This window comes from Monodon monoceros, unplaced genomic scaffold, assembly GCF_005190385.1.
Source record: "Monodon monoceros isolate NGI ecotype Baffin Bay Population unplaced genomic scaffold, NGI_Narwhal_1 Super_Scaffold_20, whole genome shotgun sequence".
In the NCBI taxonomy this organism is placed as follows: domain Eukaryota; kingdom Metazoa; phylum Chordata; class Mammalia; order Artiodactyla; family Monodontidae; genus Monodon; species Monodon monoceros.
This window is the reverse complement of record NW_021703777.1, coordinates 45,637,417-45,664,073: the sequence shown is the minus strand read 5'-3', so window position 1 is coordinate 45,664,073 and position 26,657 is coordinate 45,637,417. Positions and strand designations below refer to the sequence as shown.

The following is a 26,657-nucleotide window of genomic DNA, read 5'->3' as shown; positions in this document are numbered from 1 at the left end:
GATTGAAGACAAACTGCCCTTTCTATTTCCCTCCAACCTGCCCCTTAATTCCGGGGCAGGTTCTGTTGGAAACCTTCAACCCTGCTGTTCCTCAGATCTCCCTATGGTTTGATGCTTTTCTGAAATAAGCAATTACTAGGTTACCAATTTCTAGGTGGAAATGAAAAGGAAAATTGGATGGGAGTTTCATTACACAACAATGGACAAAAACGAGATAAAGCTTAACATTTTAAATTTAACGAGTCGTCAAAAATATAGACATAAACAACAGGTTTTTATAAGTTGCTCACAGAATCCACAACTCTACTTTGGGGGAGACCAAGGAGGAGCCGCCCAGCCCTGCCTGACCTGCCGTTCCATCTGGCCCTGACACTCGCTCTTCATGGCCTTGAGGAGGGCCTCCAGGCGCTGCACCTCCATGTTCCTGTTGTCCAGCTCCCGCCGCAGGTGGTCGATGGTGATGCTGTTGCCTGTGTCCCGGTCCCACAGACGCTTATTCTGTTCCTTCTCGAGACTCAGCTCCTTCTCTCGTTTATGCAGATCAGCCTACAAGAAACGAAGATAAGTTTTTTCCCTAGTATTAAATAATTAAAGTAAAATTCTTATTTTCCTTCCTTACATCATTTTTGGAGTTGCTATGGGATTTGAGAAGCCTTTGATTTTGGAATCTGATTCCCTTTTAATGGCTTGATAAAGAACAATATTTCCTAGAAAAATAACATTTTGTTTACGTGTAATTTCTAGCATTACACCTCAATGGACTAGACCCCAAATAGTATATAATGAAGAGGAAACTACAAATCATCCTGTTAAGTTTTGAATTTTCTAACAAAGGCATTATGCTTCACATCAAGTGTACTCCTGTAATAAAGAAAAGCTTGAAGGAAAAGCAATAGTAATTTGGTTGACTGCTTCAGAAATAGCAGAATAGTGTCTGGTATTGGGATTGGAGGGGCAACTGGGTTGTGAATAGAATACCTCCCTCTTCAGTTACTCAAGAAACATATAGTGAGTGTTTACTGTTGGCAAAAACTCCATAGTCGGAGAAAGAGAAAAAAAAGACACACAGATATTCAGAGAACTTTTCACCCAGAGAGAGATAAATGGACAAATAACTGGAAGTGGCTTTTCACTGAAGAGACAGAGCTAATGAACAGCAGAGAGAAATGATCGAAAAGGAGATCAAATGCTTCAAGACGGCATCTAAGTTGGACCTTGAGAACAGCTTGGAGATGCAGAGATTAGGAAGAAGGGACTAGAAAGACACACATGGGGTTTGCTTGGAACACTGGGTGTATGTGGAGAGAAGAGACTGGAAAGGTAAGCTGGGGCCAGAGAATAACTGAAAGGCAGGGAGTCTGACTTTATGGGGAGAGTAATTTCTGAGTGGAAGAGAGACACAATCAGAGCTATAGTTTAGAAAGATGAATACAGGCTGGACGGAAGAGGGAAGAAACTAGATTTAGGAACCGAGTGAGGAGATGCTGCCACACTGCAGGTATAATGAGGGGCTTGGATGAATGGGTAGTGGTAGCAAGAATGAAAAGGAGGGGATGGTTATGAGGACGGTTCAGACATTTAACCTCCAAGATTTTCAAATTAGATATGAGGACACTGGGATACACGCAATAGGAGGGAGAGAAGTGAGGATCATCCCAAGGTTTAGAGCTTCTCTCCCAGTTGCCAGCTCTCCCTTTACGGCGCGCTCTTCAAGCCCCGTCGGCCTGTCCTCTACCAGCAGAGGGCGCTGTAGCCTGGAATAAGGTTGGGTGGGGAGAAAAGAACCCTATTCTATAGGACCTCTAATAAATATCACACGAAGGGGTACTAATATCTCCTTTCCTAAACTTCTCAGCCTGTCGTATCCCTAAACAGAGGGCAGAATCTGGTTCACTACTCTCAGAATCCTCTCTTCTTTCCTTCTAAAAAAATTTTTTTTTACCTGAACTTGCATTTAAATTTTCTTTACACATAATTTGTATGTGTTCTGGATGTTGTTCGGCTTTGAAATGAACACTCAACATGATTTCAATTTAGCAGAACACAGTACCTAACTGAAAGACTACGGGTGTTTGAAGATTGGCTTCACCTAACTTTTAAGCCCTAACAGTTCCGCTTAAATTATAGAGTACTATATTTTATATGTAAAACTTGAGTAGTGTCTAGGATATTGTGCTGTGTATAAATGTACAACTATGTTGTAAAATTTGTAATTTTACAAATAAAACTAATTTTGTGAACTATTGTGGTAAAAATTTCCCAGAATTAATCTCATTCATATTTCAGAGCATCAACTTGCCAAGAGCTTTTGAAGTTGATCGTCCAGATTTCCAGATTCCTGACTGAACTGATCACGTTCCGTCCGTGCTTCCATTAGTTCTGAGTTCGCAAGAACTAACTGCTTCTCCAGCTCTTCTATCTAAAAGGAAAGCACAAATCAGTCTGACTACGTCAATGAGTAATATAAAATAAATATAGTCTTTGGAAAACAAATGGTATTATGTTGGGGCAATGGTATTATTTGGGGGGCAAAAATAAAGTTTATTGTGATGTATTTTGCAAAGTTTTCTAAACTTAAGATCTATGTAGAATTTAGCCAGACAAACTGACCAAAATGAAATACTTGGTACTTTTAGGTTAAGCCATGGTCTGTAATGCATCACTCTCATTTTCACACTATTCAAGATTTATCTTCTGTGAATATGTGTTCTATAATTTGGTATTTAAGGAAGCTTGATGTAGCATAAATAACATTCTGCAGAGCCCACATAAATTAACTATATTATACTTAGAAGAGCTATTTTGTTTCAGAATATCAGTGTCAGTAATAAAAGGCATTGAATATAAAAGAATAAATGGTAACAACAAGTTTATAGTTACTGTCATTATTATATAATCACCCTATTTTGCAAGAATAAGTGAAGTTATATTACAATCCTCAATTCCTACGACTATAAAATGGGACAAGAATACCAATTTTAAAGGATTGTTATAGGTGTACTTTTCTCTTACAGACGGGCAGCTGTTTCATCTGTGTGACTGTGCATTTCTATGACATATGCCAGAAGGGCCATAGCTGTTAACAGCATCCCTACAGCTCTTAACCTGGAGGTGCAGTGCAGGCTAAAAGGTTAAGGTCTCAGACAATGCAGATTCTGGGTTTAGATTCTGGCACAGCTGTACAAACTCATAACTTAGACACAGATATTAAAATAATGAAAAACTACTGATACTTAGTGATATGTAGTAATCCCTGATCTTTCACGTGATATCTACAATAATATTTCGTCATCCACTTTTCAGTAATAACAAATCTTTCATGTCTGCATAAATGTTACACATCCCTTCTTACTGCTAAGGCATCTATTGAACAGGCTTCCAAATCTACTGTCAAGGATAAAACTGATCGATTGGTTTGGACGCAACTGTGATTAAACCTTCTTAAAGAACATATGAGCAAGACTAACTTTTTCTTAATGACTATTTTAAACTGGACTAAGTTCATTTAAGACCTTCATTTATTAATTTAGCACACACTTATTAAGCACATTATATATAAACACATATATGCAACTATCTCTTTGATAAGTGGTAAGTATGAACACTTAGAAGTTATCTGTGTGTGTATATATATATATATATCTTTATCTACATACATACATACATGACTTAAGAAAATACTAACACAGGACTATCAAATAGTTTCAAATTCAACAGAGTAGTATTACAGCCTATAGGGACTGGAATATAAATTTTAATATATACATTGGATATATTTTAAAACTGACTCTGTATTTGACTGCATGTTATATATAAAAGAAGTATTTCACAGGAATTAGATAAAATAAAACATTAGGTGACCGACTGAAATGTGCTCATAGATTCTCATAATCCTATAAAGAAGTACTTTCACTCTTGTGCTCCTTTGGGGGCATATACAGAAAAAAGCCCTACAACAATTCACCCTCTGTGGCACAAGTAGCTTCCTAAGATAAATGAATGAATAATATCAGCTGATATAACCTCTTCAGCTCTTTTATTATTGGGAAAGACTAACTCAGCACACTTAGTAAAGACAGTAGGAATAGTTAGGAAAAAACCCATAAACTTTCACTTTGGGTAGACAAATGTGATCAGACACGAAACGCGATCTTACTAAGAGTCAAACACCTTGGGTTCTGAACCAGCTTCTGTCACATAAGCTCTCTGAGTCTATAATTTGAGTCTAAATTACACATTTTTCACCAATAATTTGAAAAGAGTATTCTAGATGATCTTTTAAATTCCTTTCAATTCTGCTACTAATACTTTTTAACACAAGAAGAACAGTATTAATGAAGCCGAAATTCCATCTTTTCCACCTGTCTTTGGAAACAAAATATGGTCAAAGGAACCATATTCTGAGCTATAAATTTAACAAGAACACTTTCAACTTGAAAAGTTACTCATATGACTAAAACAAACATCTTCTACTCCTAGTCTGGTGTAAAACCATTTCTGTCTTTGAGCAAAGTATTTGTATATGTGCTTTAAAAGCTTCAATTAAGACTTGCTATTTTATGTCTGTTTTCACTTTTTAAGAAATCCTGGGTAACCATTTGAGGTTAAAATCTATGAGGCCAAAAAAATAAAAAGAAAAGAAAAAGAGTCAACTCATATCTTTCTAAGTATCAGAAGTTCCTCCAGACCCCTGCAGGAACACTTGTTTTGTAGTTGTCAGTACTGACTCAACTGCTATAGCTCTGCTTTTACCTTTCACTTTTTAGAGTAAAAATATTTATATTAATTAATCATTCAAAAAGATAAATGGAGAGTGAAAGGGAAAACCATTGAAGTAGCAGCTGAGCTGATACAAACAGCTGTTAAAAACACTATAAAGAAAAGCCTTTTAAAATGTCCAGAATAAATACTGACATCTGAGATATAGTAAAGGTTTTTTCTTTTTTTCTTTTTAAATAGCAGCACTGGTTTTCCCTTTCACCATCTATGAATCTACTTTTTGTTTTGGATCACTGGACAAATCGGTACTGGGATCTCATTCTAATCTTACAGTGATTTTAGGTTATCACCAATCGTGCCAAATTGTATCTTTTGTTTTCTGTGCTCAAAAAGACACAGTTATGGGGTAATAAGGGATGTTGCAGGTGAGCATGGAGGTGCATTGGCAGAACTATGCAAAGAGGTTTGCACAGAATCTTCCCGCAGAGTATATAGCTCCAGCCAGTGCTACTAAATCTTTACTTTTTGAGTATGAAATTCAGCCCCAAATGCTTTCAAAGTAGGAAAAATAAACTTAGAATCAAGATCATGAGATATTTTTGTTGTCAAAAAGCGAAAGTTAAGAGTAAAGCCAAATCTACAGAGCCAATAGTGACAGCTTCTACTGGTCCAATTTCGTAAAGGGGAATTCTGGAGGTTCTCCTAAAATGGAAAGAGAAGAATAGAAAAAACATTACAGTAAAACACTTTTGTATGTCTGAAGGCTACGTCTAAAATGTTCTTTGAAACACAATTTCTATTTTCATCAATATGATCTGAAGAGAAACACTGCCCTCCTAAACAAGTTTTCTCTAAACTTATGCATTTTAGTTGGGAAAGTTTTGTTCAGACCTGTCATCAGTTTTTTAAAAATAATACTTTTTTTCTGAAGGAATCTGACCTCAGGAGAAAATAGTAATACTGCCTGCCTCTCATAAAATATGTTGATGTATAATATCAACATACCCTTATAAGTCTCTTTTCTCACAAACCTCACTTTTAATCATAGCTTTTAAGTATTTTTTCCTTATTGTTATTTGGACAGTATATACGAAAATGTGCACTGAAGCAGTGGAAAATAAAATATATTTTAAAGTTTTAATAGGCTTTAGCAATGTAAAGTCAAGGTACATGAAAAATAAAAGAAATTAACAAAAGAATCTGTCTTTAAAAATTCTATATTCGATTTATTACAACAAAAACATTTCATAACAATAGAATTTTTCATGAACCCAAACTGAAATACTTTTGTTAACTTGCTTGATCTTCTTTGCTCAGTTATGCCATGTATTATTATTATTATTGTTATTATTTTTTGTGGTACGCTGGCCTCTCACTGTTGTGGCCTCTGCCGTTGCGGAGCACAGGCTCCGGACGCGCAGGCTCAGCGGCCATGACTCACGGGCCCAGCCGCTCCGCGGCATGTGGGATCCTCCCGGACCGGGGCACGAACCCGTGTTCCCTGCATCGGCAGGCGGGCTCTCAACCACTGCGCCACCGGGGAAGCCCTGTCATGTACTATTAATGCCTTTCAGGTCGGAGTATATTCAAATCTATATTTACATGGCAGGGTAATCATCTCTCAGTGTTCCTTCACTAAAGGGAGTTACTGTTAAGAGATCCTTGTTAACCATCATCTAGGTGCCAACTCAGTTAGGTTCAATATGCTTTATTATAAGTCTCAACGATCTGGATTAAAATTAATTAAACTAATATGCCCCCCTTATTTCCAATAATGTTGACTGTTTAAGACTGTCGAAATTCTTGGTGATCCATTGTTTACATTAGAGCAAAGTAAGACAATGGTTTTAGTACTGCTTGTATCTATATGACCTCAAAACACTCATATAAAAGGTTTGCAGTCATTCATCTGGATGCTTATGCTTCTAGAATGCTAAAGAGATAGACGTTTATAAAAACCAAAACTATTTTTGTATTGTTTACATGCCAGTATTTGTTAAAGTTTCCTACCATGCCCAAATTTAGAGTTGATCGGCATGATGCTATATATCAGACCATGTACAGATTAGCGATGGGTGATAGCTTATGAAGGGGTCATCTTTCCAAGCGACATTACAAATGGAAAGCTGTATCGATTTCAAATTATGTAAGACCAACAGGTGAGTTGAGTTTTATTTAGTACTTCGTGGCTTTTCAAAGGGTTTAATTTGTCAATAAACAATGAACAGTCTTTTCAAAATGGTTTGAGTATGATGAATATCGGTTATTGTACTGTACTATAGTACAGCAGCTCTCCTATTGCCTTTCTCACTGTTGGATCGTCAGTGCTCAGCTCGGCCAAGGTGCCTACCTCCACTCAACCTGAGTAGTAAAGTACAGCATCTTTCTACCCCACGCTGTATTGAAATCATTACCATAACCTATAGGGTGAGATCAAGGCCTTTTGTGTAGGCTTGATCTGCCCAGAATGGGTTCGATCGATATTCCCGCTATCAATCTTCAGGGGAAAAGTTCACCCTGAGAAGAGAAACTAGAACACAAAAAGCAGGCCTCAGAGAAGCAGTAAAGAGCAAATATTTCTCTCCGGGCTTTTGTTTCTTGGGTTTAGCCTTTAAGAAGTCTAAGGTTCCTCAAGGCTGCTTCCAGGTGGCTGTTGTTGAAATGACCTTGATACAAGAATCTAGGCCAAGAGCTAAGGAAGAGGTCTTGGAGAGCAGTGTTATTCACACTGCAACCCAGCGGTGAAAAATGAAGTCAACTTAGTGAGCATCAAATCAGTATCTGAAGAAAACAGAAAAGAGCCAGCGTCTTAAGTAATAGGGGTAAGTATTGTTTTGTGAAGTGTGCTTCAGTTGTATCTGTGTACTAGATAATATGGTAAACTATATTTCTTGCTGTGGGTAGTGATCAAAAATGTTTGAAAGTCCCTGTAGAGGATCCAAATCTCATAACTGAGATTATATAGTTTCATGTTACTCTTTATTGTTTAGGCTTTTATAGTAAATTCATGTCTAAATTTTCCATTCTTCTTTCAGCCGTGCCACAAGGAATTAAAGTTGAGGTCTTTAAAGTTGAGAACCGAGGAGAAACAGCCCCCTCCTGTGGCCAGCAAATGGGTGACAGCGGTAATTACAGGAGGGGTTGCTCAAAGGCAGGGAAGTATCTGGAAGAGTTAGTGCTGCAATATTCAATTGCTTCTTCCCATAAGGAGCTTTTTTCTTGTACTGTTACCTTGTAGAACTGGATTATTTTATAAAGAAAATCTGGCAGCTTCCTTATACTCTATTTCTTCCCAATCAACTAAGGAGTAGGAAATTAGCTACAAGTGGTTAGAACTGTAGGTTCTCTTATAGGCAGGATGATTATACGTAGAATTTATCTTCCAGACTAGGACATTTTGGAGATGAAAGGTGGCATTCACAAAACAGGACACTATTTTGTGTCCTTGAAATTAACAAAAACCTAAGCTCCAGAAAAATGGTTGATAATGATAACGAATAGCTCGTCTTTAGCTATAGACAGGGAGAGAACAGAATATTGTAGTATTTACAATTAATATCTAGTTTTAATAGGAACTGTGTGATGAGAAATGAAGATTTAGCTTCCTAATTATTTTTTATTCGGCCTAATCTTGAAATGAACTCAGTTTGCTAGCCACACAATGATTAATAAGGAGGAGCTGAAGTAAGAGAGGAGGTTAGGCCCCAAAACGTTCAGTGGTCGGGGAGACCAGCTGGTACCAAAGTACCTGCTAAAGCTAAGCCTTGTAAAAGTAATTAAAATGGCCTTATTATTCACTTTTTAGAAACTTACTTGAAGGATGCAAAAAACTTTTCTAAGAATGAATGAATTTGAGCAAACAACTTAAAAACTGTTTTTCTATAGTAATTTAACATGTAGCTATTTAGCACCCATCTTATAAACTGCTTTTAATTTTAAATGATTGCTTTGATTCCTCATTTTCAAATAAACCATTAAAAACTATATAATTGATTCTGGGTATAACAGTCGCTGGAAGCAGAGCAGCAAAATCTAAACTCACCTTGCCTTCATACATCCTTTTGGCTTCCCTTAATTCAGAACGTAGCTGAGAAACAGTAGATTCCAGGTCACTGAGTTGACGCATATACATTGAATTTTGGTTTCTTGCTTGTTCTCTAAAAAGGGTTTAAAGGGGGAATAACAGCAAATAGCGGACTAAGAATAAGTGTGATACCTAAGGGTTCTCTAGCTTTTAGATACTTCCACTAATTATTTAATATGGCATTATTAGGCCAATAGTCTTTTATTTTCCAAAACTGCTTATTAAAAGATTAAGTTCAAAAATGTTAACTGTTAAAGGTAGGTGATGTATACGTAGGAGTTCATTATACAATTTTCTCTATACCTTTGTGTATGACTGAAAATGTCCATATAAAAAGTTTCAACACAGGAGGTCAAACTATAAAGTTATTTATATGTATATATATATAATTTATGTATATTTATACATACACACACATATATAGTGTGTGTGTTTGTTTTATCCTATCAGTTGAAATGTAGACAATATCTAAAACATCCCGTCCCAAGAGGCCCAAATACTTGCCCTAATACTTCTGATATGGTTATAAAGTATTATCTACATGTTAAGTAATCTTTTCTGTTTCTTTGAATGTTAGAAAAGTTTTACTTTCCTGTAGAATCAATTATTAAGTAATTTTTTAAAAGATCTTAGAACAAAAAATTGATAAAAATAAAATGAAGATAAATGACTATCAATTTCAAACCACCAGGACACACATACTGAATGATTTCCAGTTGACTTTGGATACTATTGGCTTGGCTCCGAGCACTGCTAGCTTTCTCAGTAAGTCCTGCTTTTTCAATTTCATATTCACTGATTAGCTGCTCAATCCTATAAAAAGAATGTGGTGATTGTTATTTGATACAGATGTTGCCTGACAATGAATTATTCTAAATATTAATGATTTTCAACACTCTCAAATTTAGTATTTTGTTTTAGCTTTGAATATGCTATTCTTTTTATAACAAGTATGTAAATTAGATCCAGAATCCTTTATCCAAGTCCTTTGGGGGCAGTCAGGTTTTAGGATTCAGATTTTTTTTTTTTAATTTTACAATGGTAATAAATAACAGTACTGAGCATCATGTGACACCCCCAGAGAGATCTAGGGAAGTGTCCTAGAAGCCAGACACTACTAACACAACAGTAGGTTTTTAAATATTCGCGGTAACTCATAAAGACTATAAAAAGCTTTACATTAGCTCAGGTTTTCCCAACAAATGAGTGACAAAGACTCTAACCTTGACCAAACTTTAGCCAGACTCCTCTCAGCAGTCTGCGCCTCCACCCCACTTAGTAAGAAGCCTAGGCTTAGTATGAATCTCGCTAGGTCAGTTTAGTAAGAAGCCTCTCACCTCGATGCCTCCTCCTAGTAATTTTCTATCCACTGAACCCCTCGCCCTGCTTCTTGGCTATGAATCTCCATTTGCCCTTGTATTGGGAGTTGAGCCTCATCACTCTCTAATGCAAACTCCTGTTGCAATAGTCTTCAATAAAGTCTTCCCTACTTTTTAAACACGTGTCAGAATAATTTTTTCTTTAACGTGAGTTTGCCACAAATCTATGAAAAAAAGATTCTGTGCTTCAGAGCTTTACAGATTTTGGAATTGCTGATGAGAGATTATAGACTTGTGGTATAGTTTCACTACGATCTTCTATACCAGTGTTCCCCAACCTTTTTGGCACCAGGGACTGGTTTCATGGAAGATAATTTTTCCATGGACTGGGGCTGCGGGGGAGGAATGGTTTGGGGATGATTCAAGTGCATTACATTTATTATGCACTTTATTTCTATTATTACTACATTGTAATATATAATGAAATAATTATACAACTCACCATAATACAGAATCAGTGGGATCCCTGAGCTTGTTTTCCAATTGATTTATTGTGGTCCCTGTGCAGTCAAACCTCTCTGCTAATGATAATCTGTATTTGCAGCCGCTCCCCAGCACTAGCATCACCGCCTCGGCTCCACCTCAGATCATCAGGCATTAGATTCTCACAAGGAGCATGCAACCTAGATCTCTCGCATGCGTAGTTCACAGCAGGGTTTGCGCTCCCATGAGAATCTAATGCCACGGCAGATCTGACAGGAGGTGGGGCTCAGGCGGTAATGCGAGCCATGGGGAGCGGCTGTAAATACAAATGAAGCTTCACTCGCTCACAACCACTCACCTCCTGCTGTGCAGCCCAGTTCCTAACAGGCCACAGACCACTATCAGTCCGTGGCCCAGGGGTTGGAGACCCCTGTTCTATACCTCAGAAACCTACCTATTTTGATGTTGTTGAAGTAGTAGTTCTATTTTGTTCTGTGATTCAGATTTCAGTGTTTCAAGCTGATCCTCTACCTGGTTATAAAAAAGAGATACTGATTTAGGAATTGGTAAATCTAAAGCTTGGAAAATTTAGAGATTTTCCAACAAAAGGAATGCCTTAGAAAGATGCAAACAGAAGCAATGCTAAAATCAGATACATTCTATCGCTGTATTTTATTAGATCTTTTACACTGGCTATACTCTCACGTAACTATACAGATAAGTCGAGTTAGTTCCCACTATTAACAAAGATCATTGTGGAAGTAACTTCTGCTATTTTAGAGACCAAAAATGAGAACTTGGCTTACTTTGAAGAGTTTCAAAAATTATATGCCTAATACTATTGTCTTAATGAATTTTAATACAGTATTGATGTAGTGTTCTCACCACTTACTGGAAATATCCTCCCTTTAAGATAAGAAATCTCTGTGTCTAATTCTCTTAGGATTTTACTAATAGCTGAGCCCATGCTGCGGAAGTGGATGGTAGACATGCTGTCATGGTCATATATTTTCTTGCCTGAGGCTTCTTCAAAGTCAACTAGGACTGATCGAATTTCTTGAAGCACTCCCTCATGACTAAGCATCATCTTTCTTAGCTGCTCTATCTGTGTGTTGCTATCTTTCAGCATATCATCCTTAAGGCATTTGGCAGCTTCAAGTTCATGAACGGTATTTTGAAGCTGATTTCTTAAATCCTCCTGGGACTGACTCTCTCTTCGTCTAGGAAATAAATGAAAGAGAAGAAATAATACTGATAAAACTCAGATTCACACAAGTGATTTTACACTACAAGGAGTAAAACCTTAAGATAATTTCAGGTAACGAATCCCAACCTGATGTCAGCCATGGCATCTCTCTCCATCTGCATCTCTTGAAGTTTTGTTTGCAAACCAATGACTGACTGTCTTAAGTAAAATGTTTGTTTCTCATGCAATTCATTGCTCTGAAAAAAAAAAAAAAAGTCCTGAAAATTAGTTTTCATTAGAGGAACGTATTTCCTTATAGCTAATAATTTCCAAAAATCTATATATCAATGATTTATTTTTATGTGTACTTCCTTCCCCCTTCACCATTGTTCGGGGCCTAATTAATCATTTCTCACCTAGGTTTTTTGAATACCTTAGTCTCACTGTCTCAACCTTGTCCTCTTTCAATCCATTCACGTTACAACCAAAACACCGTTCCTAGAACAAATCTGACTCTGGTTCAAGACAGAGATAGAAATAAACTCTATTCCCGAGGACATGAGAATTGGTGGAAATTGTGTATATAGAAAAGTCAACCTCTACCTCCAACTGACTTAAAAAACTTGGCAGCAGACAACTACCATTCAAAAATCAAGGTGTTCTACTACAAAGAAATTCACAAAGATCTCAAAATCAGGCACTGAGAGATCTCCCAGCACAATGGCTGATGCCCCACCTAATTATACCAAAGTAAAGCCATCAAGTTCTGCCCCCAGGGAGACTGCCATCAGTTTTTTTACTGTTCATTCTTGAGTATGAACAAAAAGCCAAAAACCACTGAACACTTGAAGGAAGATTACAAAATAAAAAAGAGACCAAGATTAAACAAATGAGCAAATACTCAGGAAAAAAGATCCAAAGAAACAAAAAGAGATAATGCAACAGTGGAAGAACACTTCCAAAAACTTGTATTGCAGAGAAATTTGAAAGACATTTTTGCTGTAAAGTAAGAACAGGACACTGTGTCAGAGAAGTGATCAGAGGAGAAGAGAGAGCTCTTGGAAATTAAAAATATGGTTGAAATGCACCCCAAAAGTAAAAAAGTAGACAAAAATTTTGAAAGAAAAGGTAAGAGATTTAGAGGTTCAAGCTAGGAGCTAATATCTGACTAACAGGAGCTTCAGAAAGAGAGAATTGAGAAAACAGAAAAAAACTATCAAAGAAAAAAGAAACCAAAAAAACCTGAATTCCTCAAAGCTGAAGGGCACAAATCTGCAGGCCAAATGGGTCCACTGAGTCCCTTTTGGTACTAGCACAGGGAAGGAAAAAACAAAAATCCACACTTAAGAACATCATGGTGGAATTTCAGAGATAAAGACCCTAAAGTTTCCAAAGGTGAACCCCAATTAAGTAAAAACATATCATCTACAAAGGAACAAGAATCAGATAGACATCTTCTCAGTCTGTGCAAGGGCACACAATATTTTCAAAGGACTGAGAGAAAATAACTTTCAGCTGTATCCAGCTTAAGTCATTATCAGAATGAAAAAATTCATATAATGTATGTCCCATATACTTCTTCTTAAAAGTTTCTAAAGATGTGTTTTGACTAAATGAAGAAATAAATCAAGAAAGAGGAAAAGAGAAAACAGTGAATCCTGGAAATCATGAATTCAACCAGGAAAGCAGTGATAGGAATCCCAAGAAAGTATCTATACAGCAGACCTAAGAAGAAACTCATCGAGACTAGACAGAAGAACTCCTAAAGGGTCCTGGGTTAAAGGAGGTTTGATAGAAAACCTATATAATAATTTTTTAATGAGGATATGATAAAGGTAAATATCAACAGTATAAGGAAAAAGCAAGGCAATTAGGAACCACAGGAAAAACAAACATTACACAGGAAAGGAAATATAATAGGTTACTACCTAATTCTGCAGTTGACAATGTTTATATAGTCAATATAAGGTAAGATCCTTTACCTTCTTTTCTAATAGTCCAGGTGAATGGCGGGAGTAGTCTGAACTTTGTATGGTTAACAGTGGAAATGAAAACATTTCCATATTTGAGAAATATATATGTGGTACACTGGATGGACTTGGTAGTAAAGTGGCTGGATGTCAGGGAAAATGAAGAGGTATCAGGAATGAATCAGGTTTTTGCCCTGTGCAACAATATAAATGTGGCACCATATACAGCTAGAAGAAAGGTTTGGGGGAAAGATCAGGTATGTTGAGTTTATGGAGCCTGAGAAACATTTCAAGTAGAAATATCCAGTAGGAACACAGGTACACTAACTGGTGTGGAGACCACTTAAGAGGTCTGACCAGAAATGTAAACTGAACACTCACTTACATGTACATGGCAACAGAAGCTATGGGAATCACTATTACTGTCTATGGAGGGTTTTGCTGGAATAAGAAACTGAAAAAGAATGAGCTGGAGGAACATCAGGAGAGTGTGTTTCCATGAGACCTAAGAGAAAAGAGCACTTCAAGAGGAAGAGAATTGTCATGTGTGTCAAATGTTGTTGGAAAGTCAAGTAAGATAAGGAATGTAAAGCATTGATTAGATTTAGCATCACCGCTTACCCCTACTGTAGCATACATGTCCTGTTACTATCATTTTCTATTTTAAATATCTCGGCTATAAGACTGTAAATGTGTACATAAAAAGGACCACACCTTTTCCAGTTTTATATATCCAGTACCTAGCATAATATCTGTTACATAGGAGGTTTCTGATAAATATTATAAGTACCCAAATAGCCCTGTTATTTATTTACTGATTTAACTAATTTATTGGGAGCCAGTCAAGTGTCACATACTCCGCCAGAGGATAGACTTGGAAAATTAACTGACATTGCTTCTTTTCCTCATTGGTACCTCTGTGCTTCATCTATCTTTCTATCTATCGATCATCAATCCATCTCTTTAGTGCACTTCTCATAAACTATTCTCATTACATGTTTATATGCCAGGCCCCCTTCAAGACTATGAACTCCTTATGAGTCCTATCTTATTCATCTTTGCATCCCCTCTACATAATACAATGGTATCTCATTTTCAGCACTTAATAAATTTGTAGTTTTTTTTTAAGTGCTCACACATTCTGATGAAGTAGAACAGTCCATTAATAAATATAATAAAACGTACTAAATACTACAATAGACGTGTGTATGAAGAGCAGCAAGTGTACAGAGGGGAACACACCTACTTGTGTCTAGAGGAGAGGCTTCAGAGAAGGAAATGCTTGAGCTGAGTCTTGATGGATAATAAGAATTTAACAGGTAGACAGGCAGAGAAGAGGAAATGACTTGGGCAAAGGCATGAAGGTCTAGAACAGAATGGCACATCCAGGGAAGAGTGATACGGCTAGAATGGAGGGTACATATAGGGAACAGGTAGCCGAAGAGGCTAAAATGTACAGCGAAAAAAATTCGATCACAAAGCCCTTTGTATAAGTTTGACTTCTAGGCTGTAGACTATCAGGATCCAACATGCAGCTGTAAAGCTGACTAAAGCCAGCTTGATTCTACACAAGGTCCACTCGAAATTTTTATCAAATAACTTCTATACACTACTTAGCTATCGTGTATACACATACATCTAAAAACCGACCCCCTACCAACTGCTTTGTAAAGAAAAACCAGGTATCATGAAAGCAGGACAGCAGGCCTGAACCAATTACTAATTATAATTATAGATGAATGTCATTAATTATAACATTTTGAGCAATTCAAGTTTCACTAAGATTACACCAAGAGCACAGCAAAAGAAACAATTAACAAAATGAAAACGACAACCTATGGATTGGGAAAAAAATGGTATTTGCACATCCTATATCTGATAAGGGGTTAACATCCAAAATATATAAAGAACTCATACAACTCAATAGCAAAAATCCAAATAATCTAACTAAAAATGGGCAAAGGATCCGAATAGACATTTTTCCAAAGAAGATACACGAATGACCAACAGGTACATGAAAAGATGCTCAATACCACTAATCACTAGGAAAATGCAAATCAAAACCACAATGAGATATCACCTCACACCTGCTGGAATGGCTAACATCAAAAAGGCAAGAGATAACAAATGCTGGCGAGAATGTGGAGAGAAGGGAACCTTCGTATACTGCTGATGGGATTATAAAAAACTGGTGCAGCCACTACAGAAAACAGTATGGAGGATCCTCAAAAAGTCAAGAAGAGAACTAACATATGATCCAGCAATTCCACTTCTGGAAATATAGCCAAAGGAAATGAAAACACTATGTCGAAGTGATACCCCCATGTTCATAGCAGCATGCTTTATAATAGCCAAGACATGGAAACAACCTAAGTGTCTCCTGACAGACGAATGGATAAAGAAGTTGAGGTATGTATGTGTGTGTATATATACACACACACACAATGGAATATTATTCAGCCACAAAAAGGAGGAAATCCTGCCATTTACGACAACATGGATGGACACCGAGGGCATTATGCTAAGTGAAATACGTCAGACAGAGAAACACAAGTATCATATGATCTCACTTACATGTGGAATCTAAAAAACAAAATACCAAAAAAACTTACACAGAAAGAGATCAGACTTGTGGTTACCAAACAGGGATGTGGGGAGAGGGGGAACTGGATGAAGGTGATCAAAAGGTACAACGTAAGTACCGGGGATGTAATGTACAACATGATGACTACAATTAACACTGTTGTATGGTATATATGAAAGTTGTTAAGAGAGTAATCCTAAGAGTTCTTATGACTAGGAAAAAAATGTTTTTTCTTTTTATCTATATGAGATGATAAATGTTAAGTAGATTTACTGTGGTCATGATTTCATGATATATGTAAGTCAATTCATTATGTTGTACACCTTAAACTTATGCAGTGCTGTATGTTGATTATAGCTCAATAAAACTGGAAAAAAATTACACCATTAAGACAAGGCATTATGACTTATTATTAACAAAAGACAAATGGGTGTGCAGACTTTTCACCAGTCCAATTTTTAATAGTGAAACAGAAGGCATAGGCCAAATTAACAAGTTTAACCAATGAATCCATTATTATTATTTTTTTAAATTTTGTTTATTTATTTTTGGTGATTTTGTGCTGGGTGTTAGCTGCGGCCGGTGAGCTCCTTAGCTGTGGCATGCAAACTCTTAGTTGTGGTATGCATTTGGGATTTAGTTCCCTGACCAGGGATCGAACCCATGTCCCCTACATTGGGGGGTGAATTCTTAACTACTGCACCACCAGGGAAGTCCCATGAATCCATTACTAAGTTTTTTTTCCAGAAAGTTTGGGTTCTATTCCAAAGCTCTGTGCCTCACTGTCTCCCCAAAATGGTATCAGATACTGGAGGAAAAGAATGTAACTCACTTCATTTAGTCTTCTCTGCAAATCTTTGACTTGATGTGAATATTCTTCCAAAACACGTTCAATGTGTTCCTTTCCAGGGTAAGGAATGACTTTTCTGTGAGAATCAAGTTCCACTTCATATTTAGGGAAAAAAGGGATTTGTGTCAAAGTCCCAGTTGAAGATGTGTTTTCAATTATTGATCCACGAATAGATGACATAAAAAATGAACCTGAAGAGCCTAAATATTAAATAATTAATTAACCAATTAATTAACTTAATAATAAAATAATTTTGTGGCAAACATTATCCCAGGTAGATTCCCTTATTGAACCCTGAAGGAGCTCAAGGTCTCATGGGGAAAACAGAAAAGTGAGAGTGTCTCTGAGAGAGAAGAGCACACGGTAAAAAGGAGGAACAGGTTAGGGAGGAGGGGGAGTTTTACTTGACAGTGATCAAGTGATACTTGAATTAGTCTTGAAGCGTCTATGAGTAAGAAGTAACTAGTCTGGAAGACAGGAGAAGAGGAAGAGCATTCCAGGCAGTGGGAACACCATCATTATTGGCGAGGGGTCTTGAAGCAGCGCGGCATACTATGGGTGAAAGGAAGTAGTGGCCAGATATGAGAATGAAAATGTAGGACATATCACGAAGGGCCTTGTGGTCATGCCAAGAAATTTGGATTTCACTGTGAAAGCTCTAGGGAATCATTAAAGGACTTGAAGATAGGGGTAATACAACTACACTTGCGTTCTGAAAAGGCTCTCTGGCTTCAGTGTAGAGAATGCATTGGATGGGGATAAAAATGAAGGTAGAAACTCAAAGTAGAAGGCGGCTTTCAACAGTTCAGGCAAGACATGGCAAGGGTCTGCCCTAAAGCAGAGACAGCAGAGACAGAAACAAGGGCATGAATTTAAGAAGTATATGTGGTAAGTAAGAGAGAGGGAGACATCAAAGATTTCTCTTTAGTTTCCGGCTTCAGCAACGTCCAAGTAACGATGTTGATTTGCAAATACTGTACATGGACTTGAAGTCTGGGAGAGTGTTTTACTTTAGAGATAAGCTTCTGGCAATCATCAGCATATAAGTTCTAATGAATCCCTGGAGTCAAGGGGATCATCTAGGGGCAGCGTACAGAGTGAAAAGAGAAGAGGATCAAGCAGAGCACTCTGAGGAAATATTCACATTTAAAAGGAAGACAAAGGAGGTAAAACCCAGTAAGAGTCACAGAAGACACACGAAGATTTTCAAGAACCACCGCTGGCTTGAACTGAGGGACAGAGACAGTATGAGATGGAGAGAGGCTTTTCTACAAGCAGGCTGAAAAAAGCCACCCAGCTGGAAACATATGCTACCTTTCATGCAAAAGGGAGGAGAACTCAGAGTCAGACCCAAGAGTCCAGTGGATGGTGCCAGGAACCATGGAGACTTATCCCCAGGCCTGGGTCCTAATCCATCAGCTAGTCCTGAGTGGTCAGCCTGTGCCCAGCTGGATTGCAGAACTGTGTGCATATGTGCTTCCAGACATATGTGCTTCCTGTTTACTGCTTCCTCAATAGGAGTGGACAGTGGTTATCTTGCGCCTGGCTACCATTGCATGTTGGGTGTCACAAGTCTTCAGAGAATGAGGAACTCTACTCAAGGAGCTGTATTTAAGGGATTACAATTAAGGAGTTTCATCCATACTTGAATCTAATTTAGGTAAAGGTATTCTGGCCTCTCAGTGAGTGCTGTAGTGTGATCAGGCTATTAGGGGCTTTCTTAGGAAAGTGAATATATTTTGCATGTGAGAGAAATATAGATAATCTGTGACCAGAAAGTAAACTTGCAGTGGTTTTAAAATATGTCCACATATTCTTTGCTACTCCTCCCTTAAATAGGTGGAGGTTAATTTCCCTCTTCTTTGTAAGAAAGGAGAAACAAGAGTGTATGTGTACGTGTATATGTATGTACATATATGGATATGTGTGTATGTGTGGCATTTGCTTAATTTTGCACAAAAGAAACACTGGAACAATAAGACAGAATCTCATGAAAACAGCTATCTATAGGAGTACAGGGATGGGTGGAAATAGAATGGAAAAGATAGGGATGGCAGCAAGACTCTACTGAATACACCTTTTTATAAAGTTTTCACTTTTGAGCCATATACATGTTATACATATTCAAAAAATAAAATTGAAAACTAACAGAAAACAATAAACCTAAGTGTACAGTAAGTTGATAACATAACCTCACAGAGAAAATAGCTCCTTTCAAATAACTTTAGAACACAGTACCCTGACTGCACATGAACTTAACTTAGCAGGTAAGCTGTTAATATAACAGGTGTCGTTACAATTCTGAAACAATTTTGTGTGTACCGTGTAAGAGAGAAAACAAGTAAACACACTGAAGTTGTTGGAAACTTGAGTTTTCACTGTAAGGGAAATACAGATATGGAATGGGGGGAAGATGAGGAAGAACTCTGTGGTACTGGATTTGAGAATTACCGGTGTGAACTTAAGGGAAAAAAATCTAATTCCAAGCTTTAGACACTGAGCACTCCTAGACACAGTGACACTTCAGTAGCAATAAGCACACGAGATCTTGGTGTGTGAATACTATTTCCTACTAGAAGGAACCAGGGCTCTTTAGTGAATAGCTGATTCCGGGTCTGCTGGAACAGGAGGAAAAGTACAGCCTGGAACATTCTGATGTGCCAGAAAGTAATGAAGTGGGCCATGTTTTAAAAAGACACAGAATTGGCTTAAAGGGGCTGGCCAAATTTGGTACAACTGAGCATCAAAACAACAGTGACAACAATACATTATAGCACTGTGAATTAAAAACAACCTATGTATCTAGAGTGATAATAATAAAAGTTTTTCTTTCCTGAAAAATGTATGCTAATAACTATGGTAAAATTAGAAATCATCGGGCTTCCCTGGTGGCGCAGTGGTTGAGAGTCCACCTGCCGATACAGGGGACCGGGTTCATGCCCCGGTCCGGGAAGATCCCACATGCCGCGGAGCGGCTGGTCCCGTGAGCCATGGCCGCTGAGCCTGCGCGTCCGGAGCCTGTGCTCCGCAGCGAGAGAGGCCACAACAGTGAGAGGTCCGCGTACCGCAAAAAAAAAAAAAAAAAAAAAAAAAAAATTAGAAATCATCAATGTAATAACTGATTCAGGCAAGGATCTTCAATTGACGCTAAAACCACTGAATGGAAGGTTATTTAGTACTAGGATATTCACAAGGTCTCAAAGGGCCATCCTATAGGTTACTTATTTATTGTAAAGGAGAAAATATGACTCTAAATTAGCAGGATCTGGCATTATGTGTTCCCTAAAGTATGATGTAAAAGTATAAATTGTCACCTATGTAAAACTCTTGCCAAATGAGTTTCATCTGAATCTAAACATGAGCAACAATCAGAAAAAATCTAGAATGTGGAACATTCTACAATACAACTGGTCTGGACTCTTAAGGAAAATGCTATGAGAAACAACAACAACAAAAGGAGGGAGGATGGTTACAGATTTAAAGAGAATAAAGAGACCAAACAACCAAATACAGTGCATGATCTTTGATCTTAGATTTTTTTAAAACACTAAGTAAAACTTTTTTTGGAACAACTGGGGAAATTTAAATATGAATATGAATTAGATGATAACTGCATCGACAGTAATCTTCTCAGATACAATGATGTGGCAATGTAGGAAATCATCCTTTTTCTAAGGAGATGCACATTCTGGTTTTGAGGCATGAATAATGATGCCTTCAACTTCAGCAGAACGAAATATAAATTGTAGGCATAGAGATAAAGCAAATATGATAAAATGCTGACAACTGGTGCATCAGTTGAAGGGTATTTAATGTATTCAACGTACTATTTTTTCAATTGTTCGACCATTTTGAAAAAATTCGAAATAAAATGTTGGGCAGGGGGAAGAGTTCACTGCATTTGGCAAAAAAGAGAAAATCTAGTCATTATGGCCAGAGTGCTTTCATTGGAATACTAGGTTCAAAAGTCCTAAGGCAGTGGTTCACAGAGTGAATGGATGGTGAAGATGTGGACACGTGAACACAGACTTGTCTTTCAGACGGCACAGCTGTGAAGGAAGAAGGGGCACGGAAGGCGCAGGTTGAGGAGAGGTTTTCATTTTTGTTGTTTTGGTTTGTTATATTTCCTTGTTAGTGGTTTTAGGCTTGGAGAGATTTAGCATGTTTACTTTGATGGATAAGTGCAAACGGAGAGAGAGGGACTGAAGGTATCGGAGTGAGTGGGGCCCAGGACTCTGCAGAGATCCTGGAGCCAAACCTCCGAGGAGACTGAGCTGCTGCGAGCGGGGGTGGGAATTAAAGCATGAGTAGCAAATTAGGAGGGTACCTCCTCCACGGAGCTATGAAGAGGCACGGACTGTGAAGAACAGTGAGTCTTAGGGGCAGCAGAGGAGAGGGTAGGAGAATGCCAGCCGAATGGCGTATTTTCTCTGCAAGTCAGGAAATGACGTCATCTGAGAGTGAGGAAGACGGTGGCAGAGTGAGGGGCTTGAGGATGGTGTAATTTTGAAACAAGTGTGGTGAGAAATTAGAGACAGAACTGGCTAAGATTAAGAGAAAGATTCCTCAGCAGCCTCGGGGGCCCAGCTGAGGTGGCAAACTATGACTCTCAAGTGGCAAATTGGTGGAAAATCCACATTTGTGTATTTTCTTCCAGCAGCCCAGGACAAAAATGGAAAAGGCAGTCAGCCTGAAAGGACTGGGATTCTCCTGTAAGAGTGCAAAGAAGAATAAGAGAAAGAGGAAGTTGAGGATACTGGCAAGCGATAAAGAAAGTGAAGATAGGAAGAGGTGGATAGTTTAGGAGAAAATAGCAGAAGGTAGAGCAGCTGTTCTCAGCCCTTGTTGTAAACCAGGAACACAAGGAGAGCTTTAAAAAAAAAAAAACAAAACCAGTGGTGCCCAAGCCCCATTCCAGATCTCCCGAATTAGCCTCTCTAGGTGTGGTTCTAAGCCATTTAAAAGTTTAAAGTCTCAAAAAGTGATTTTCACGTGGAGCCATGGTTGAGAACCACTACCTTCATGAGGCAGAAAAATAAGTGTTGCAGGAATAAGAGAGTGAGAGTGCTAGAAGATAGCAGGCTGGATTCCAGAAGTCCAACCGTTCTTGGCAATAAGATCCAAGATAGGAAAGTGAGTAGCTAGAGTACAGGTCAAAACAATTAGAACTAAAAAGGTGGAGAAGCCCTGAGTCTAAGATCTTAGATGGGTCGTCCATGAGGGCGATGGTATTACGGGATGATGATGTGCCTGGGGAGGGAGAGACAGCCCATGAGCTAAGTGCCCATGTCCCTGAGGATGAGCGATATCGTGTAGGTGGGGAGGTGAGCAGGGTTGATGGGTATAGTAGGATGGAGGTGACAATGGCATAAGCATCCTAAGGAGCAGAAGCTTTTACAAAATAAAGGTGCCAAAATAAAAGTTTTTCAGCACTGTTTCACTGCGCTTAGAAACGGTGAAACAACACCTGTAACTGAGAATAAACTCTGGCTGCATTCTTTCAGATGAGACAGACGTGACAGGGAAAGCAGTTAGGGCTGTGCAGGTCACCTGCCTGACTGCTAGATAATCCATTCTCTGTCCTGCCCCTATTCTGCTGTGTGTTGTAGAGAACTTTTTTTCCTAGGCCCCGTTCCCAACTTGTTTCCAAGACGGTTCGCAGTGGGAGGTACCGGCAAAAGACCAGAAGGCCAGAGGAAGGGAGAAGCTAAGGGACTGCTCCTCTCTCCTGCCTCTGACAGGCTTGTGGCAGTGAGGGGTGGCTTCAGCTCCCACAGGCAGCCGTCCCCATGGCTCTAGCTCCTGCTTGTACCTACGCCTTATGACAGTTCCCATTCTCAGGGTCCTTCTAGCCCCAAAGCTGGTAGCAGCTTCCTACAGTGGCTCATCTCTGAGCCTTCTCAGCTCTTTCAACACCTGTGTTGTCAATTCCCTGTATTAAATGTCACCTATTTATTCCTACTGTTTCTGTTTTCCTGCCTGCTATCTGTTGACTGAAATAATTTTCATCAGAGTTGATGGGGGGCCTGAACTAGGACAGCAGTCATGGGAATGGAGAGAGAAAATGCACTCAAGACACATTTCTGAGAATAGAGAAAGCAGGACTTGGTACCTGACTGGATGGGGGGGCGGGGGGTGTGAGAGAAAAGAAGTCACAATGATGCAGAATTTGGGCTTAGAGCAGACCGAGGAAGAGAAGGGAGGCATTTAGAGAAACATGGCATGTGCATGTTTTCATGTGCAATGGCATTGCAATGTGCATGGCATTGTTTTCAAGTTCCTCAACTTGAAAACAATCTTCAAACCAAAAAATAATGTAAACACATGCTAAAAAATAGATATGCTATTTTTAAAAGACTAAACAATTTCTTCCTTATAAAGCAGAATTATAAATAATCTGGTAAACATTCATGAACAAGGTCTGTGCCTTGCACAGTTAACATCAAAACATACTGAAAAAATAGCAGCTTGAATGAATATTACGAAGACTGCTTAGTTCTAATTTTTTTCCCATTTTGTTTTATAAAAAACACGTACCTGCATTGGATGTAAGGCCACTACTTGATAAAAGATCCTCATTATTTGATTCACAAGGTTTTTGTTCCATATTAAATATTTGCTACCTCTTCTTAGAGATCTTGAAATATGAATGCTTCCCTATTTAGTTCTTTTAGTTCTTATCTATAAAAGACAGGGATTCGATCTTTATTAATAAGGTATTACATGAAAAACGTTCATAGAGGAGGAACTGACTATATTCACATTTGAAATTTAATAGCAGTTTTTCACCAGGAAAATATTTACACAGAAATATTTTAGTATTATCTAACATTAATAAGTAAAGAGAATCTTACTGTAAAACTTATTGATTTTAAAGGCCAAGTGGCTTATTAGAGACAATCTAAAAATAAAAAACTAACACTTTAATTATTATGATTATTAGCACTCTGATTTGGGGCAGAGTTTTTCCTCTTCTTAAGTCTCTCTCATCACGTTACATTGTCAAATAATGGAAGAAGACAATTCCTCAGTAAAAAGCCACAAATTAGGAAAAGAGATCACAAATCAGCAAATTAGAAATCATTAATAAAAGGTAAAAACTTCTTTGATATCAAACAGTGCTCATAATTTTAGATTAGGCCAAGAGGGGTCTTCTGGGTTTGGAAAACACTGGGGGCCTGATTCCAAATCTCCTCCTCATCCTCTGAATACCCATAAAGTCAACAAGAACGACAAATAAATAAAAGCACATGGGCTCCAAGCCTTCAGCATTCCCAGAAGACAGAGAATACCACAGCCTTCAAATTGTCTGTAAGGAGAGGGAAATTTTTTTCGAAAAGTTCTCCCATGTTCTACCAACCAGTACTGCAGGCCTATGAGTATGGACAACAGGAAAGGAGAGCCTGAAAAGACTGAAAAGGAGTAGAGGACTGAGAGGAAGCACAGAGTCACCCTAGAAAGTGAAGAAGAAAGGCCAGGTTACTAAGCACAGGATGGAACATGATAGTCTGTAGCCCTGGCTATGCAGTAAGGGCTTGAAAGTGGGTGGGCGCCAGGAGTGTCAGCCTCAGAGAAGAATGTTTCTGGGGGACAATCAGATATGGAGACATGGCAGTAAAGGGAAGAAGGAAATGAGAGGGGAAAATTCAGGAACCAGCAGAAACAAAAAGAAGCAAGATATGCCAGTGCTCCTTCTACCCTTCCCACCCAACGCCCCCACCACCATCCATAAAAGGGAACACGTAGAAGACGGCTCTCTCAGACAAGGAATCCTGTCCACTAAATGAATAAAAATAGATAAAAGTAGAACACATCCATACAAAACTACAACAAAATGTCAGAAAATGTGGATAAACTCTTTTTTGCCTATGAAGAGTCCCCCCCATACCCTCCCCGCCAACAAACATGAAGTCAAAGAAAATTGTAACACAACACTCCAAACTGAACTAAATATTCTCAAGCAAGCATTTGGGGGTGATTAAAAGTCACCCTTGAATGAGAATTGTAAATGTAAGAACAGAAGTGGACAAGAAACAATGAAAAAAGCAAAAAATCAGGAAGAAATGAAATGAGAGTTGATTAAAGTAAGGAAAGAAAGAAAAGAAAAAGACAAAATTATATCAGAAATGAAGACCAAATTACAAAGTACACAGGGAGGAGAGACTGTAATGTAAACTTAATAAAAGGCATTGAAGAAAATCAGGAAAACAACCAAGAGAATGAAAACTGAGATAAAGAAATAAAAAGGGTGGGAGAGGAAGTGAATGAAATGGAAGACAGGCAAAGAAGGTTGAACATAATTGGTGTCCCTGAAGAAAAAAGTCAAAAAAAAAATGAAACAGAACTATTATTTAAAATAATCTAAGGAAGCTTCCTATAAATAAAGGAAGATCCAAATCTACACATTTTTCACACTAGGGAAAATCGACCAAGAATGATCAACTCTGAAATACATCCTAATAAACCATGTTAAGACTTTAAAGATTATGAAAAAATCCTCAGGGCCTTCAGGCAAAAAAGATGAAATAACATACAAAGGCAAGAAGATTAGAATGGCATCAGATTATTCAAAAACAACATACAAAGCAAGGCAACAGAAGAGCAGCATTTTCAAGAAATCTAAGGAAAGAAAGCATCGATTTAAACCAAGGATATTATACCCAGCCAAGATCTTCAAAAGATTCAAAGGCACAGAAAAGCAGTTTTGAATGCACCAGAACACTGTACATTAAGTGCCCCTTCTGAGAAATCAACTAGAGGGAGTGAAGCTTCATCCAACCAACAGATGACCAGCAAATGTGGCCAAATGGTAACAACTAGTGAAAATCTTGGTTTTTCTCTAGGTTTTAAATTTTTCAAAATAAAACTTGGGAAAAAAGATGAACATTTGAAAAAAAAGAAAAAAGATGACAGAGCACTGAAAAAAGACTGATGGTGAACATTTAAATATTCAGTTGCAAAGTTGAGACTAAAACATGGGTGGGATAATGGCACTGAAGAATAACATATAAATATTATATGTGTGACAATGGAGAACAGATGTAACTAAAGACGGGAAAAGAGAAAAAAAGGGAAAGTAGAATGCCATTGGTTGTAAAAGGTACCATTTAAAACTGACAAAAAGCAAAAGGTAAAGAAAGAAAAAAAAGGGGGTTATAGGTGCAGTATAGAAAGTACTAAGGCAAAGGTAACCACTAGAATAAAAATACAAATCTTCTTAAGTGACAAAAGAATTTTAAAAAGAAAAAGTAAAGAAGAAACACCAAATAAACACAGTAAATATAATACTTGCAGTAATTACACCAGAAGATAGTAACATAATAACACTGTGACAGAATTTAGACCAAACACAACAGTCACATCAATAAACCTGAAGGGACTTAACCTGCCTATTCAAAGAGAAGTATTTTCAAATTGGCTCTTAAAAAAATTCAACTCTGTGCTGTACACAAGAGGACACTA

General features: G+C 37.9%; 1 protein-coding gene across 1 annotated transcript in view; it reads right to left on the bottom strand.

The window, feature by feature from the left end:
* Positions 1 to 23,802, bottom strand: part of CCDC158 (coiled-coil domain containing 158) — a 78,108-nt gene extending 54,306 nt beyond the window's left edge. The window contains exons 1-9 of the mRNA XM_029236081.1: positions 23,733 to 23,802; positions 17,178 to 17,395; positions 11,939 to 12,048; positions 11,498 to 11,825; positions 11,060 to 11,136; positions 9,506 to 9,616; positions 8,762 to 8,876; positions 2,300 to 2,419; positions 349 to 546 (exon numbers count right to left, since the gene is read on the bottom strand). Coding sequence (XP_029091914.1) covers positions 349 to 546; positions 2,300 to 2,419; positions 8,762 to 8,876; positions 9,506 to 9,616; positions 11,060 to 11,136; positions 11,498 to 11,825; positions 11,939 to 12,048; positions 17,178 to 17,395; positions 23,733 to 23,802 — 1,347 coding nt within the window. The remainder of the gene's footprint in view (positions 1 to 348; positions 547 to 2,299; positions 2,420 to 8,761; positions 8,877 to 9,505; positions 9,617 to 11,059; positions 11,137 to 11,497; positions 11,826 to 11,938; positions 12,049 to 17,177; positions 17,396 to 23,732) is intronic.
* Positions 23,803 to 26,657: the final 2,855 nt, after the last annotated feature.